This window comes from Harpia harpyja, chromosome 1 (assembly GCF_026419915.1).
Source record: "Harpia harpyja isolate bHarHar1 chromosome 1, bHarHar1 primary haplotype, whole genome shotgun sequence".
Lineage (NCBI taxonomy): Eukaryota > Metazoa > Chordata > Aves > Accipitriformes > Accipitridae > Harpia > Harpia harpyja.
In genome coordinates, this window is record NC_068940.1 from 12020455 (window position 1) to 12036238 (window position 15784).

A 15784-nucleotide genomic window follows, 5' to 3' on the forward strand; every position below is an offset into this window, starting at 1 on the left:
TCTCCTTCCAAGCCCGGTGGTGGCAGGGGCGACAAGTTTTACCAGTGTAACTCATGGCCGAGTGCATTTTCCTGTCTTCATTAAGGGTTTACACCAGTGCTGCTACCTTGGAAGTCTGCCATCAATAAGCAGGTCAAACCCCTTAGTCTCGGAAAAGCCTCTCTATTGTTTTCTGTCTCATGAACAGTTCTTCAGTAACTATATATTTTTTTTGGAGAGCAGGGTGTTAGAAAACAATTGATATGAATAAAGAGCTCTCCTTCACCATGGAAAGTAAACTGTATGCTTAATAAGATGAAATAATTTGGTCTCTGTGGGCCAGAAAACAATAGCCTCACTGTTGCACTGATACCTTGCAAGTTATGTCCTCACGTCACCCAAAGCAAACTGTAACAGGGACTGCTCCACAGCTCCGATTCCCTTTAAACCTCTTAGCTAACCTATTTTACCTCTTCATGACATGAATCAGTTGCTCCAGGAAACCTCAATTCCTTCAAAAAAATGAAGTTATCTTTGATGAGGCTGTACTCAATTCCCATATGTTTCTTAAAAATATCCCTAACTTTTACTCTTTACACCAGGAGTTGAGATTGCAATGAAGCAAATAATATCAGCAACTGTGACTGACTTAAAAGGGAGCAACAGCAAGCAGAGCTTTGTGTTCTCTCTCTCTCTGAGCAGGATGAGAATCTGCTAATTACCTTATTACAGTGTGGGTGGAAAAAGGAGTGAACTTCAAATCAGCACACTATTCAACGCAGCATTTCCTTTATAGCGAAGAATGAAAAATAACCCCAAATCTAAAATAAATCTCCCTTCTCCAATTCCTCCTTTTGTTTATACCAGGTTTGAGGTTACTTACACAGTGGCACAATATTAAAGATTCCATACACATCTCCATGCCTTAGAGCATAAGCCCACCTTTAGTTGTCTAGCACCGAGAAGAAACATTTCCTAGAGGCAAGCTACTACGTAATGCTCAGGATGATGTTTCTTGCATCCTCCTTCTTTGATCTGTCAAATAAAAGCCACCACAAGAAAAAAAATGCTAAACACTGTATTATTTTATTTTCCTGCCACAATTCTATACTTACTTGCTCTTATTTTTATGGATCTTTTTATCGTTACTGATGCAAACAAACAGCCACTGGAAGCAGCCAAACAAACCATGTAAGGCACAATGAAATATTCAACACACACGTTCACCTTCAAGGTAAGACAATAATAACAGAACACCTGAAAGCAGAGTCTTTTCCCAGGTACACTAAGTTATGCCACTGAAGTCAAATGGGTTTTAGCAGTTCAATTTGCCCCCTTGATACGCAAAGGCACAGAGATTATTCCATTACTGAAAAATTTACCACCACCACTATACAACAGCAACGGCTAGGCACTTGCAAAATAACCAACACCATTCAGACATCAGAGAGAGGTAAGAAAGGAAGATTCCTCCACCAGGAGGTCCCTCCATGAGGAACATCCTCAGGGGCTACAATCCACCGTGAGCACAAGGCGCTCTTACCTGTGTGAGTGAGCATGTGCCGCTGCAGGGAATTTGCCCATGGAAAGACTCGAGGACAGTAAGGACAGGGGATATTTTGCAGGCAGTCTGAGTAAGCGTTCCTCTTCCCTCTCAGTAGCTTATCTTCAGCAGTTTCCTTCTCATCTTCACTTGTTCCATTTCTGCCGCTGTCTTCCTTGAAATTGTCAGTGGACTGCAGAAACGGGCTGAATTTATTAGTGTCTGTGGTAGCCAGCATCTTCTCTATGCTGGCAAACTCTCCACTTGACTCCAGATCCACACCACTGCTAAGCTTAGGCTTATTTTTCGTTCCTTTCTTTCTACCTCTTTTCTTAGTCAACCCAGCATCAGCAATGGGAGACTGCTCTGGATCACACGCCTGAGTCAGGTCACTGGGCAGGCTGGAGTCTCTCTGAACAGCGGTCACGATTGTCACTTTTGCTTTGGCATTCCCTGATTTGTCACACCCAGTGGAGCTGCTCACTGCCTTGGGACTGGCGTCTGCAGCCTCCGTTTTCAGCAAAGCGGGAGCAGAAGACACAGATGAAATGATCTGTGCGATGGAAGCCAAGGGTGGCAGCTCTTTAGTCACTGGAGGCTTTGGCAAGAGAGGTGGCGGTGGTGGTTTAGGCCTCAAGGGTCTCAGCAAGGCAGAATTGCCAAGGAGAGCTGGGGAAATGATCGGGACAGTCAAATGCAATGAACTTTTCAGTGGCTGGGGATGTCCGACAGCCCTGTTTTGTTCTGAGTTCCCATTGGCACCAAAAACCAAAGGACACTGCAGACAGTTATAGGCTTTATCACTGTTCCCAGAAGCAGCCAACTCTTGATTCCTGGCTTCACACGGGACATCATCTTTATCCTTCTTCAGGGCTTTGGGGATGGACAGGTCGATAGGCTCCATGGAACAGTCATAGAGGGACAGGGGAGAAGAGCCAAACAGGTTCTCCTGCTTCACTTGCACAGCACTCAGGTTTTTGTTCTTCTGAGAGAAATCCAACGGCTCGTCAAAATCCATCGGGAAGTTGCCCGCAGGTTCAAGTTTGATGGGAACGTGAGATGACGTTCCAAGCAAGAAGCCGTTTTGCGGCTCCAGGAAAGGCGTCATGGGCTTGCGGTCCATGTAAGTGCTGTCCTCCAATAAAGGAGGGTCTGTCTGGCTTTCCTGGGCACTGCAGTCCACCGCTAAGATGTAATTCTCAATCTCCCTTTCTTGCACATGCAAGTGCTGCTTGAGGATATGGTGAATGCAATTTCTCTTGGCCGAAAAGGCTGTGCCACACTCCTTGCACTCAAATGGCTTCTTCTTCTGGCAGCCACTGTGTGTCCTCATGTGAATGCGGAGGGCCCGGTAATGCTTCAGGTCCTCACCACACAGCTTGCACACAGTGTCTGGGGAGCAGAAGGCATCCACCATTTCTGCGGCATTGCTGGTAACATATTCAATATTCTTCTCTATATCCTTCCTGGTCACTTTGAGGTGCTTCTTTCGCAGGTGCCTCTCACAATTGGCTTTCACTGTGAACGGGTAGTGGCAGATTTTACAGATGTAAGGCCTCTCCCCGCTGTGTGTCCGCAGGTGCCGGATCAGCGCTGCCTTGTCAGCTGCGATGTAGTCACAGATGTTGCATTGGTATGGGGAAATACCCAAGTGAGAACGGATGTGAGCTCTCAGGACACCAGAGAAAGCAAACACCTGGTCACAGAAACGGCAGGGGTACAAAACTTTCCTCATGGTTGGGGCTTTCTTGTTCGCTGCCCCTGCAATGATGGCTTTGAGGTCTCCTTCTGTGACCTCTTGCTTGATCTTGGCTTCCATACTCAGAGGCAGGAGAGCTTCGATGATGCTGTCCTGCTCCAGTTGTGTCTTCATCTCGTGCTGAGTTAAAGGCTCTACTTTGGGTTGGAGGAGCAACTGCGAGGAAGGACTCGATTTGGCTCCTGGCTGGGGGAGGTGAGAGTTGGAGGAGGACTCCACTGAGTTCTTGATCAACCTCAGAGGGGGAGGTGGGAGGCTTGGGCTGATGCAGCCAGGGGAGGCTTGCTGGGCACTGATCAGAGGAGGAGGTGTAGAGGTTGCGACGACTGTTCGGGGCGTTACCAAAGGCTTTGGCTTCAGCGGTGGCATATGCTTGAAAATGGACTGCACAGGGACAGAAGGTGCCTTAGAAAGTGGAGGAAGACTGATTTGAGGAGGAGCAGAAGAAGCCATCTTCAAGATCTGCTGAATGTCTGCCAGCTCAATGGCAGACTCATTGGAGATGGGTTTTACCACAATACTGCTGTCAGGCTGGATGATAAAACCCTTCTGGAAAGGCTGCAGCGAGAGGAGCTTTATGTTTTCTTTTGTAGGGGGAAGGACTGAAAATGACCCTCCCATAGAGGCAGCTTCCAGAGGAGAGAGGCTGAGCAGACTGGTGCTGCCGGGTTCCTGAGGTAGGTTACTCTTCAGTGCTCTGAGCCGCATTTCTTGGACTTCATCTTGTGTATTGTCCTCTTGCTTGACAGGCTTGATGTCTTTGGTGTACTGTAGGCCCAAGGATGCCATGAAGGCTTTCTGGTCTGGGTTCTCGCCGGGTGGGGTCATGGACTGTGGCTTGTGCTTGTCTTTTCCCTGATCCACCACGTGAGTTTCTGTGTGCAGTTTGAGCGCCGAAAGCATGGGGAATGCCTTGTTACACGTCTCGCAAATAAATCGATGGAAGTCGCTGATGCACCTTCGCAAATTAGTTTCACACCAGACCTGCAAGACATGCAAAAATATTTAGAGTGGACATCTCAAACTGGAAAGGCATCACATGCTGCTGCAAAACAAAACCAGTTCACTCTCTCTTCCACTGCCCACGTTAAGGAGTTTAAAGCAGCCACCATCTACCTGGCATGGAGATATTCCTGCTCCACAGCCTTTAGTCACCTAAGTGCTGTATCTGAATTAGGGGCTTATTCTGCAAAAGTTCCCTTCTATAAAGGCAAACTCCTTCAGAAGGCTATTCAGACTCTCAAATACTTTTCCATCCTGAACTTCCCTTCCAGAAACCTCTCTCACTTCACGGACAGGGCAGGAGCCTCAGTAGACTATACAGCAAACTTCAGTAAGCTGGGCAGTAAGACTACGTCCTTTAGCTTTACTACTCCAAAGAAACTAGGAGGAAAAAAAAAAAAAAAAAGGCATCCAGGAAGGCAAAACAACATAAACCAACCAAAATAATATCCCCCAAAAGCAAATCAACAAAACGCAGAGCCCAAAGCAGAAAGGCTTTTGGTTAGTGAACTCTGATTACATTTATTCTCCCAAGAAAAATACTAAGCTCACAAATGGATTTTATACCTGTCCCTGAAAACGATCATGAATCCAAATGCTGTATTTAAATGCTACCCAGACAGTTTACATGTTGCAAAGGTTCCACATCAAAGAAGAGGGCAAGCGATAAATTAAGTAGAGGGCTGGCAAGATCTTTATATACTCTACACACTCTGTTCAGATACTTCACAGGTCTTGCCTCACAGTGCAAGCAAAACTATTACAAAAGGAAAGTCCCAACATTTAAATCCCTTAATAACTTTAAATGTCTGCCATAATTACAAAAGAAATAAAACCAAGTTGTTTAAAAAGTTCTCTCTTCTCCTCATTTTGTAACTTTTACACCAAAACTCTACTAGAGTTACAGAATGACCTACATGCTCCCCTGGACCAGCAGCAATTTTCAGGTCTACCACCTTACAGCCAGAAGAGGTGGAAATCAATGCTTTAATCCAAGTAGAATAAGAAAAGTGGACATACTGAATAAGCATGGTCCTGGTGGATTGTGCTTTTGATTTATTTCTTTTTTTTTTTTTAAATAGATAAGCAGCTTCATCCAGACCCAAACTAAGGCAGGCAAGGTTTGACAGAGGGAGGAATAATACCATCCAATAGAAAGCTTTATGGCTCTCAGAAAAATATTTACAGACTACCTCCCTGCCTTTCCTCAGCCACTGTCCCTCAAAGGTGCAAAACCTTCAGAACTCACGTGACGAACGTAGTGGAAAGGTGCCTGGGAGTAAGGAAGGTGACTTCCCAAAGGTTTTCATGATAACATCTTTCACACCACAACTACCTCCTTATTACAGTAAACTAAATAGTGTCTTGCTTACGATGTGTCCTCCCTATTGATTTTAAATGTGGGATGGTTTTGGGGAGAAGAGAACTAATGGGCAGGCTGGAAGGGGCAAGGATCTAGTATCACCAAAATTTTCCTTTAAAATATTTTTATAGATCTTTACACCAATAGTTATCCACTGGAATGCTGAAATAAAACAACCCAAATATTCTTTAGATGAAAAAAGAAAAAGGCAAGGCAGAAAGTATTTGAAACCTACACAGACAGTGGTAATGTGCTTTCCACAAAATATTCTACACCCAGTCTCTGCCTCATCAAGGACAAGTCTGTCAATGAATTCAGAAGACATGGACTGTATCAGCTGGTACCTTAAGCTATGAAGAACAGAGAGTACCTGAGAAATGCGGGGGAACTTCCTACAGGAGAAGTCCGTGAATCCCAAGTCGTGGAAGCCTGCCGGAATCGAAGGGTTGTTCTGAATGAAAGGCTTTCCCATGGGATCTCTGGGAAGCTGCTTGTGGATAACTGCATTATGCCGCAGTAAGCCTCGATGAGTACGAAAGGTAATACAACAGATGTCACACCTGGAAAGGAAAGGAATAAAATAGAAATGACTTACTGACTGCTGTAAGCTTAAGAACTAGCATTCTTCTTGCATTAGGACAGCCTCCTTCCTCTCACCCCATGATACTAAGAACGTGCTAAATGCAAAACAAAGCCACAGCACGTCAAAAACCTATCACCACAGAAAGGCCATTTCAATCACAGTCACTTTCTACCAGTTTCTGGCTGTTAAGTTCACTGGAAGTTTAAAGAACACAGCATATGAGAACTGAGCGTCCCACATGGGCAGACGGCAAAGTGGCAGCTGAGACCACAGCCTTCTGACAACCTTCCCATTGTCCAACATAAAATATTTCAATGGCTTTACACAATTTCATTTTTATTAATAAGTACTATTAAAATAAAAGAAATTTAAAAAAAAAAAACCAATGACAAGCAGAGGCTAAATCAGACCTAAGTAGCAAGCAGCTGCAAATGTATAAATAGCACCTTTTTTAACTACTGCTTAAAACATACTACTGCACACCACTCAAATACCCATGTATGAATTTCCTCCATGCTGCCTTTCCATAAACTTCCACTGATTTTTCTCAAAGCTGTTATGAAAAATATACTGTTTTAAAAGGAAAACTAGTGCTCCTTGAAGGGGAGGAGGGTCAGAGGAGGGAGACCTGAAACAGGGTCAACATTCCTGACACTCATACACCCCTTTCACAGCCAGTGTGCCCCAAAGAAAAATGCAGAAACAACGTCTTTTCCTACCCACACTTTATTGCTATGATTTCTTGTTTTTCTTAAGTTCTCAAATCTCAAATTCAGCTAAACAAAAGTTTCTTACATAAAGCAGACTTGCATTAAACAATCAAAGGTATTGGAAATGCAGCTACGCTGCAGGCAGTAAGGACTATGCAGCAACATTTGGCCAACATGTCAACAAACAAGCCCACTGCCTTTTAAATATCTGGTATTTGAGCTCTGAAGCGTGACAGGTCACATCCACTCTGCGTTCAGCAAGTGACATACAGTTTCACTCAACATGGTTCCTTGTGGTTACAGCTCCAGCTCGCAACCAAAGCATGGGTTTCACAGAAGCAAACACCAGTGAACGTGAAGCAGTCAGATTTTGTCAGGGAGAATATTATATGCACTAGGAGTTTTTCACATGTCTTCCCTTGCCTTAGTTCTCCCCATACTGTCTTCGCCCTCCATATCAAGGAAAAGGACATGTGCCTACTCATTAAAAAAACATCCTGCAATTAGAAATGACTTCTGACAAAATCCTGAAACCACCCCCTCCCTGTCCTGTCCCTAACAAACTCCCATTGTTGTTCTTTTTACCACTACATAAACTTCCAAAGACCTTTTTTATTCTCTGAAAATGAAGAGATAACCAAGTCACCCACAAAGCAACTGGACTCATAGTCTGTGAGTGGTGAAAGAAGCAAGTGTGAAGTATATGTAACATGGCCTTTGTTATCACGGTACCCAGAAGGCTGGGACATAAATGTTATGCACTGGAGGTTTAATCTGTTTTATCTCCTCTGCCAATTCACTTGCATCCTACCTTTATAATTATAGCCAACATAGTCCCTGCATCCCATTAAATACCGAACCAATGCCATTTACAAAGCAAACGTTTACTTAAAGAAGTCTGCTAAATGTGACGACAATCTCTGGTGATGGTGGGGGAATGCCAACATGTAGCACTCCTCCAGCATCAGGATCTACGGCTCTCCTCCAGCTCACTTGGCAGCACCTATTCCGTGATGCAAAGCTTTCATCTTCAGCAAAAACAAAAACATGCAACCACTAAAACCGCTGGGGAAAGGAGGGCATTAAAGAGTTAGAGCAGTCACCTGAAGAACTTGCAGACTACTGAAATAAATTCTTTTTTAGAGGTGATGAAAACGCCTTGCGTGAAAGCAAGCAGTGCTTCTGGCACACTCCTCCTGGTACGTCAGCATACAGACAACAAGGGCTTGCAAGCAATGCTCCTGCACCACCGGGAGCATCGCTGGCGGTCTGTGGGCCCAGCTGTTCTGCAGAGGGATGCAGACCCCCTCCTCAGGGTGTCTTGAGCCAGCTCCGGGGTCCCCAGTGTGCCTGTCCCCCCCTGGACCAGCAACACAATGCAGCAGCCGTATCCCCTCATGAGTGACAGGGCAGGCACAGTTACCATTGATGGGACCACAGATCTACTGGAAGAGCTGGCGCCTGCCACGGTACCCTCAGGATTTGGGCTGAGCAGGAGCCAGCGCTCCTGGGCAAGCAGCCAGCCCACACACACAGCAGGGAGGTGAGCTTCGTCCATCTTACACTCCCTCACCTCCGCTGGCTGTGCGACACACCGATTTTAAGCACTGGTTTATTTAGGGCTCCCATCAAAAGCTGCACTTGAGAGTAAATCTTTCAGAGCAGAGACCCGTGTGAAAGTCCTTTGCAGTACACCTGTATCAACTACTATGCCTCAGGACAGTAAAAATTTGCAATTTAAAAATGGTGTTTTCCATGCAAAGGGAACCGCCTCCCCTCCCCCAAAACAAAAGTAATATATCTTGGAAAAGGAATATGGACTTTCTCTCTTTTATAATGCATAGAATTAAACACCCCTCTGTATTTTTCTCTTTCCTCCTTAGTCTTCTCTTTTATTTTCCTTGCTGTGAGTGAAGAAGCAGCAAGCAAAAAGAGAAGTCGGGAAAAGGATTAAGCTCTTTTTTCCATTTGGTCAAAAAGAAGCTCCTGGCTGAAAAAAGAAACATCCGGATAAATCACGCCTGGCATCTCAAGATGCAGGCACTTCAAGGCATATAAACGCACCGCGCCCTGGCTCAGCACCTTCCCCTGGTGTCACAGTTTACAGGATCACACAGGAGCTGGAGCACAGGAGGACCCGTGGATGCCCTCCCTTCCTCCGCGGTCCAGGCACACCTGTAGAGGCGGCCACAGCGTGGAGAGCTGGAACAAAAACAGCCCGAGAAAAGCCCTCCCTGAGAGACGCGTGGAGCAGCCTCTCCAGGGCAGGCACCTCAGGCGAGCAGGCGGCCCGGCGGGCTCCAGCGCCTGCGCTGGCACCTTGCGCCCGCGCCGCTCGCCAAGGACAAGGGAGGTCATGGTAAAGCCGCTCCTGATGCTGAGGGGTGCCACCGCGCCGACAGCTTGGGAGGTCTCTCACGCTCTGCAGACCTCACTTGGGCTTGTCAGTCTTCGCTACAGATGCAAGCTATTTAAAATACACGGCCCATTTGCCCAAGCGTATGCACAACGTTTTTTCGTGTGTGCATGTTTTCGTTGAGTTCCCCCTCCCTCACCTAAGTAGGGAGTCCAGAGTTTCTCCCAAATGACATGCCTTGAGCTTTGAATACAATTAGCAGTGCAGATGCAGATAGGGATGTGTACCACCTCCAAGAAAAACTAACAGGTACTAAGCTTCAAAACCTAACTAGTTAAGGCAAGCATCATGCTGCATTGACTAAGGCTTGTGTTAATTTAAAACGGAGTTAGCTGCCATGCCTAACAATGCATTAACTGGAAGCATTACTTTTTTTAAGGAAGCCTAACAATTAATTTCTCTCTTCTGTCATCAGTACTATTTTCCACCTTTAGGTAGTGTCAATGCTACAGTATTTTTAAATCCAAAACCACAGTCTAAGAAGGACAAGAGAAAGGAATCCTAGGTGATATGAACTTTTTTAAACCTTGGTTAAATTGCTTTAAAAAAAATAAAGTTAAATAATTGTGGAAAGTCTGAAAAGTCCAGTACATCAAATAAAGCATCTGAAACATATGGTAATACTTTGCTCATGATGAACTTTAAAAAAAACAAAACAAAACACCACACCCCCCCTTACAATTTCACAAGTCTGCTCATGTGTAGTGCCAAGTCAAACACGGATGGTATGGCTGCAGAGAACAGAGATGGGAACAGGTTCTGAGGTTGTTAGCAGAACAGGCAGAGCAATGGCTCAACACCTGAGTGAAGATAAAAGCACTCTACTTGCAAGGTAAGTTTCCAGATGTAGCAAATAAAAGCCGCTGTGTTATCATGTGATTGCTAGTCTTGGCCACAGTTTTCCATTTTTCTATAAATATGATTACAGAGCAGAGAGAAGAAAGCTGTTCAGTTCCAAGCACAGAGATTCAATTATAAGTAAAAAGGAAAAAAACTGCTTTTAGCAGCTAAGACCGCTTTAAAACAAGCTTCATTCTCAATTGCCTTTATGTTTTGGAGTCATTCATACCTGTACAATGCACATGTAATACTAGGGCTCTGGCTCACGGGCAGAGGTGTACAAAGCAAGCGGGTGAGAAAACAGAACTGCTAAAACCCAAGAGCAGAACTGAAATATAACCATGTGACAACAGTGCAATGACCAGGCTGACCTTAGTGCTCAGGTCACATATCACACCAGGCGAGTCTGTTTAATTATTACTACACCAGTGCACATTTTGCATTTTTTTTTTTAAAAGGCAGACAAGGTCTCTATGTAAAAACACACCATTAAAAAGCTTTCTACTAAAATTAGTTAGTATTCTTGAAAACTGTAATGCTAATTAGGATATAAAAGCATTTTAACAGGCTTTAAGAAATAGTCAATGCTTTGTGCAGCTTGTTCAAGAAGCAAGCCAGGATTTGCTATACTTATGACAAGCAGCACCTATGCAAGAGAAGTTTACATAAGCGATGCCTGTTGCTTTGCATTACACTCTGAGCCAATTCCAATCTGTCAGCAATGGAAATAGCTTTTTTCTTTAAGAAAAGGAAATACATTTTAGAAAGGAAATGCAGAGCCAAATTTTAAGCAAAATTAATCAGTCTTGATTTTGATTAAGGGTAATGCAGTCAAACATTCAATCCTTCTAAATTTTGTATTTCAGTAGTCAAGATGCAAATGCCAAATATTTATATCCATCATTCTGTTACCAAGAAATTAAATAAACACTATGGTCTGCATTACCTGAGACTGGTGGTGGGAAAGTGACACTTAGCGTTCTTCTACTTACACTTCTGAAAGCACAAAAGAGTAGACCAAAACCTGAAGACTTCACCCATGCAGCTCACTAACACTATGTTGCCCATGTTGTGGATGTCAATAAATAAAACCAGTGTTAATTTCTAGGCCTTATCTAAAATAAAAAGGTTGGTACCATTTTGCTCCTTTCCTGTCTGTGCTCTTTAACAACTGCCACAAACAGAAGCAAGGAAAACAAAACAAGAATTGAACATATCCTGAGACAGAAGTCATTAATACAGTTATGTTATTAAGTCATCTAACTCCTCCCACTGAAATCCCTAATACAGCCAGTACATAAAATTTCTACCTTTGTCCTTATTATTCTCCTTTCCGTCTCACAATATTTGCAGAATTAATGCAGCTCTCCTTAAGAGCAATGAAAATCCTATGCTGACCTAAAAATAATACAACTGGGCAGAAGAGAAAGATGGGCGATTCCCTGCCGTTGACTCATGTCCACACCAGGGATGGGAGCAGGCTTCCAGCCTCCGCACTGGTAACGTGCGCTGTAGAGGAGGCCGACAAGGAGAGGGAGATAGGAGAAAGGATGGTTTTAAACATAAGGGCTTTCACCATCTATGAAAGAAAAACCAGCACGTTACAGACACACCCCCCCTCAGGAAAGGATTCCTTTGCTTCTCTCTCACTTCTTTTGGGGCAAGGCGAAGGGAGGGAAATGAGAGAGAGCAAATTGGTTTCTGCTCCTGTGCAACCCCACCCAGGTCCAGATACTCATCTCCTTTTGGATGAAAAACCCTTCCTGGCCTCCACACCCAGGGCCCTGGGAAATAACATCCACAGCTGCACTAATCTCTCCCACTTGCTACAGATGAGTGATGGAAAAGCAGCAGTGCTTTGAATGCTGCTCCTGCCTCCCTCCTGGGGATCTCTGTGGGTCCTCCCGCTGTCCTGAGATGACTGTTCCTGCCTCCTTCCCCCACAGCATCACAGTGTGTCTGACCCCGAAGCACCGGCTGCTCTCCCACCTCCACCTTGCCCAATGCTGTGGGTCAGTGCTGAAACTGCAAGCAGCACTGTGGCACTGGGAGCCAACTCCCTGCCAGGCACAACAGGCTGGAGAGACTTCCCTCCCCTTTCCCAGTGCGTACGGGGATGGACACAGCTCACCAGAAGTTCAATGCATGCTGCTTCACCTCCGCAGCAAAGGCAGGACTTTTCTTTTAACTTTTCCTCCCTCCCACCTCCCCACTGGCTGTCCGACTTTGTTACCGATGTGTCCCGTCGCTCCCTTTAATCCTCTCCCTCAAAGAAGCCACCCTTGGGTGCAGCAAAGGCTGAAACCACTGCACCAGCCCTTCTATTAATAGAGGGACACACAATGCTATGTGCATTCCTACAGCCGCACTGTGGTCCAGGCGAGACAAGTATCGTGTAGGAGCCAGGGCAGATCCCATATAAACTGGGGTGATGTTGTGCTTCAGAAACTTGTCGGCATGCCATGGAGCCAGTGTCCATACCGGCGTATCATGACTCCCACAGTCAGACCAACTCAAATGAAGCTAACTGCTACAAGGTTTAATAAAAAGGCATGAGCCATCCTGTGCCATCTTTTAACTTTCTTTGTGTGTGAGCAAAGAAAGATCAGGAAAAAAGATTTCACTTCTTCCCAACACTGTAATGAATTGCATGTACCAGCAACACTTCAGCAGTGCCAGATATAAATATCTCTGCCCCAGTGGAACAGTAGCTTACTCCACCATTTACTTCAACAGAATTAACATGCAACTAAGAACAAATAAAGGGAAAATGGGAGATGGCCTGCAGACACTTGCACAGACAAAGTAGTTAATTTTCTCATAATGACCTTTTTACTTAATAAAGGTCAAAGTTTTAAAAACCAGAAGTGTCAAGAAATTGGCTGGACAGAATCATGGAGCAAGAACTGAACTGAAGATCAACATAAATAACAATGAAGAGTTTAATAATTAGGGCAAGCATACCTGGTCAAAAAAAAAGCATGACCAGTGCAGTCCTCTACAGCTACCAAAACTGGAAGCTGCACAGCATCCAGAATAAAAGTCATTATTTGTGCACACAAACTCAAGTGGACCTTCTGGTATTCTTTCGAGGTAAGAAAAGGAAAGCTATTCCTGCCTTCTAAGACATCTTTCAAATATGGATGCCAAGTACTTGTGTAGTTTTAAAATTAATGGCAAGAGTTAAAAAAAAAAAACAAACCTGTGTCTACCATGTTAAAAAAACCCACAATTTTTCACAAGTAACATAAGAAGAAACACATCTACAGGCACTTGTCTATCCTATAACCATCCACTGATGACAACAAGGCTCGCAAATAGGCGCAGCCGAATCTGGACTGAACACCCTTGCCCTTATCTACATTTGCAGGTAAGCTATGCTGAGCATGCAGACGTGACTGCTAACACAATAAGCAGCAGCCAGCATGTTGAGAGAGCCTGCGTATAAACAAACCCCGGTCATCAGGATCAGGCAGGCATGCTAATAACCTATTTTAGCTCAGCCCTCTTTCTCTCCTGTACTCCCTTTTACAAGAAGCTTTCCTCTACAGTCCGCTTTGCATTTTACCCACTTTCTATTCTTGCAACCGAGCTAAGATATTCAACACCATGTGACACACCACACAGTTTCACATGAGAGTGTCACTCCCTGTGTCCATTCACTATCTGATACTTTTGCCCGGCTCCTCTGGATTCCCAGTCTCCTCGCACAATGAGCTCCCTGATGTGAGGTGACCAATTCTAGGCCAGCGTTGGACTCGCGCTGCTCTTCAGATGTTTCCCATCTCTCTTTTCTGAACAGAAACTTCAGAAAGCACTTAAAACACAGTTCTGGTTTGCTTTTGCAAGCCAGCATACACAGACAGATGCTCAAGCCACTGCTTTTATTTCTCCATTTGCTCAGTAAAAGGATGCATTCACCAGCTTGCTTGCATATCCTCTCCTCTGCCTTATCAACACTAAGCGTTGCATTGTACCACAGCGTATTTTTGGTCCTAGCATTTACCAGAGCTGCATTTCACCATCATCAGCTGGCTCATGGAATTGCTCCTGCACTGAAAATGCTGCCAACAGAGAGCAGGATTCAGTTCCTAGTTCCTATCAAGACACTGAGCGAGCAACTTGCAGAGCAGAGCAGAGCAGGAGAGTCAGCCGAATCAGCAACGCCACACAACTGACCCTTGTGCACCTCCATCCTTGGCTATAACCGGTCTTGTAGCATCGACTCTCTTAGTGCTCAGTAACTCTAGCAGCAGTTCCTACCTAAACTATCCTTGCTAGTACAATCTCAAACAATGACTAAGAAGGGAAGTATCAGGGCCAAAGTATAGTGTGCCAAAACCAAAGGTCAAGGAGGTCCATGAACATGTCTGTGCTGGAGTGCTCTCCATCTCTCTCTTTGTACTCAATGATCATGTAGGATACAACCACCTCAGAATTATCCAGCTGCATTAAAAAAGCACAACATTTCATATTTTGAAGTGCTAACAAGGAATGAGCTTATGTATGTGCATACCAACAGTTGTGACAGAGATGGAAAAGTAGTATGAAATTTCACAATGCTGCATGAAGACTACTCGTCATTCATGCTTCAAGTTGCTTCCAGTAACAGTAGTGTCAACTACTAGGAGAAAACTTCCCACCACAAACCTGTAGGTTTGTCTCACGAGTAATATAAATTGCAAACAACATTTAGTTTTCCAACACATTCATTCTTGTAAGTTTGCAATGTCCCTAACACCCTCTTCGCACAAAAGGCTGACCATGTGTAGAAAGCTACATGCTTCACAAAAATGAAGTCAGCAGGATTATTCCCTACTATATAAGGAGAGAAAAAATAGAAAGTGAATTCCTGAAGTTGCTTGAGTAGGCATTGGCAAAAACAGGAATGAAACTTAAGGGGCTTTTTCTGGTGTTTTTTTTTTCTTTTACATCCTGTACAACGTACTTTTACTCAGTCACATTGCTGCTCTGTATGCAACTTAGTCTTGTACTAGTCTTTTCTACTGGTGCTAATGACTGAAATAATCTCTGTACACTCTAAATTTGCATTAATTTATTTTCTTGGCTATTTTATCTCCCCAAAGCCAATGTACAGAACTGCCCTCAAGAACAGTAACTGGGCAATAAACATGTAATATTCTAGGTAGCTGGAATCATTGTGACTCAAAACCCACTTCCTTTTGTCTTGACTTAAACAGGGCTGCTCATGTGCATTGGCTAAAATTATTTGAGATTGGGACGTAGGTCCAGGCGCCTTGCAGCATCCCACCACCTGACACCATGCACTGAAGAACGGGCATGTGCTGGAAAAGGGGGAAACCTGGTGACCAGCCCAACTGACTCGCAAGCTGCACATGACACCTTGTGAAACATTTACCCACAGAGTCCAGGAGACCATTCCTAGCGCATTTAAGTTGTCCACTCCTTCTGAGTGAAGCCAGGTAATACCAAGCCACAACCATAGCATTTTCCACCTGGGAGTGTTTTCAGAAACAAGAGCTTACAGTGGTTACCCTGGCAAAACTGGAGGCAGCTGACAACAGACACCAATGGTCGGGGTGTCCTGACACTTTCCATTCCAGGACC

The 15784-nt window shown here is 44.6% G+C and overlaps 1 protein-coding gene across 6 annotated transcripts in view; it reads right to left on the reverse strand.

Moving 5' to 3' along the window:
* Window positions 1-15784, reverse strand: part of RREB1 (ras responsive element binding protein 1) — a 127461-nt gene that overhangs the window by 20954 nt on the left and 90723 nt on the right. For all 6 annotated transcript variants that reach the window (XM_052776920.1, XM_052777018.1, XM_052777192.1 and 3 more), the window contains 2 exons: window positions 6017-6206; window positions 1523-4265 (listed from right to left, as the gene is read on the reverse strand). In XM_052776920.1, the coding sequence (XP_052632880.1) occupies window positions 1523-4265; window positions 6017-6206 (2933 nt within the window). The remainder of the gene's footprint in view (window positions 1-1522; window positions 4266-6016; window positions 6207-15784) is intronic.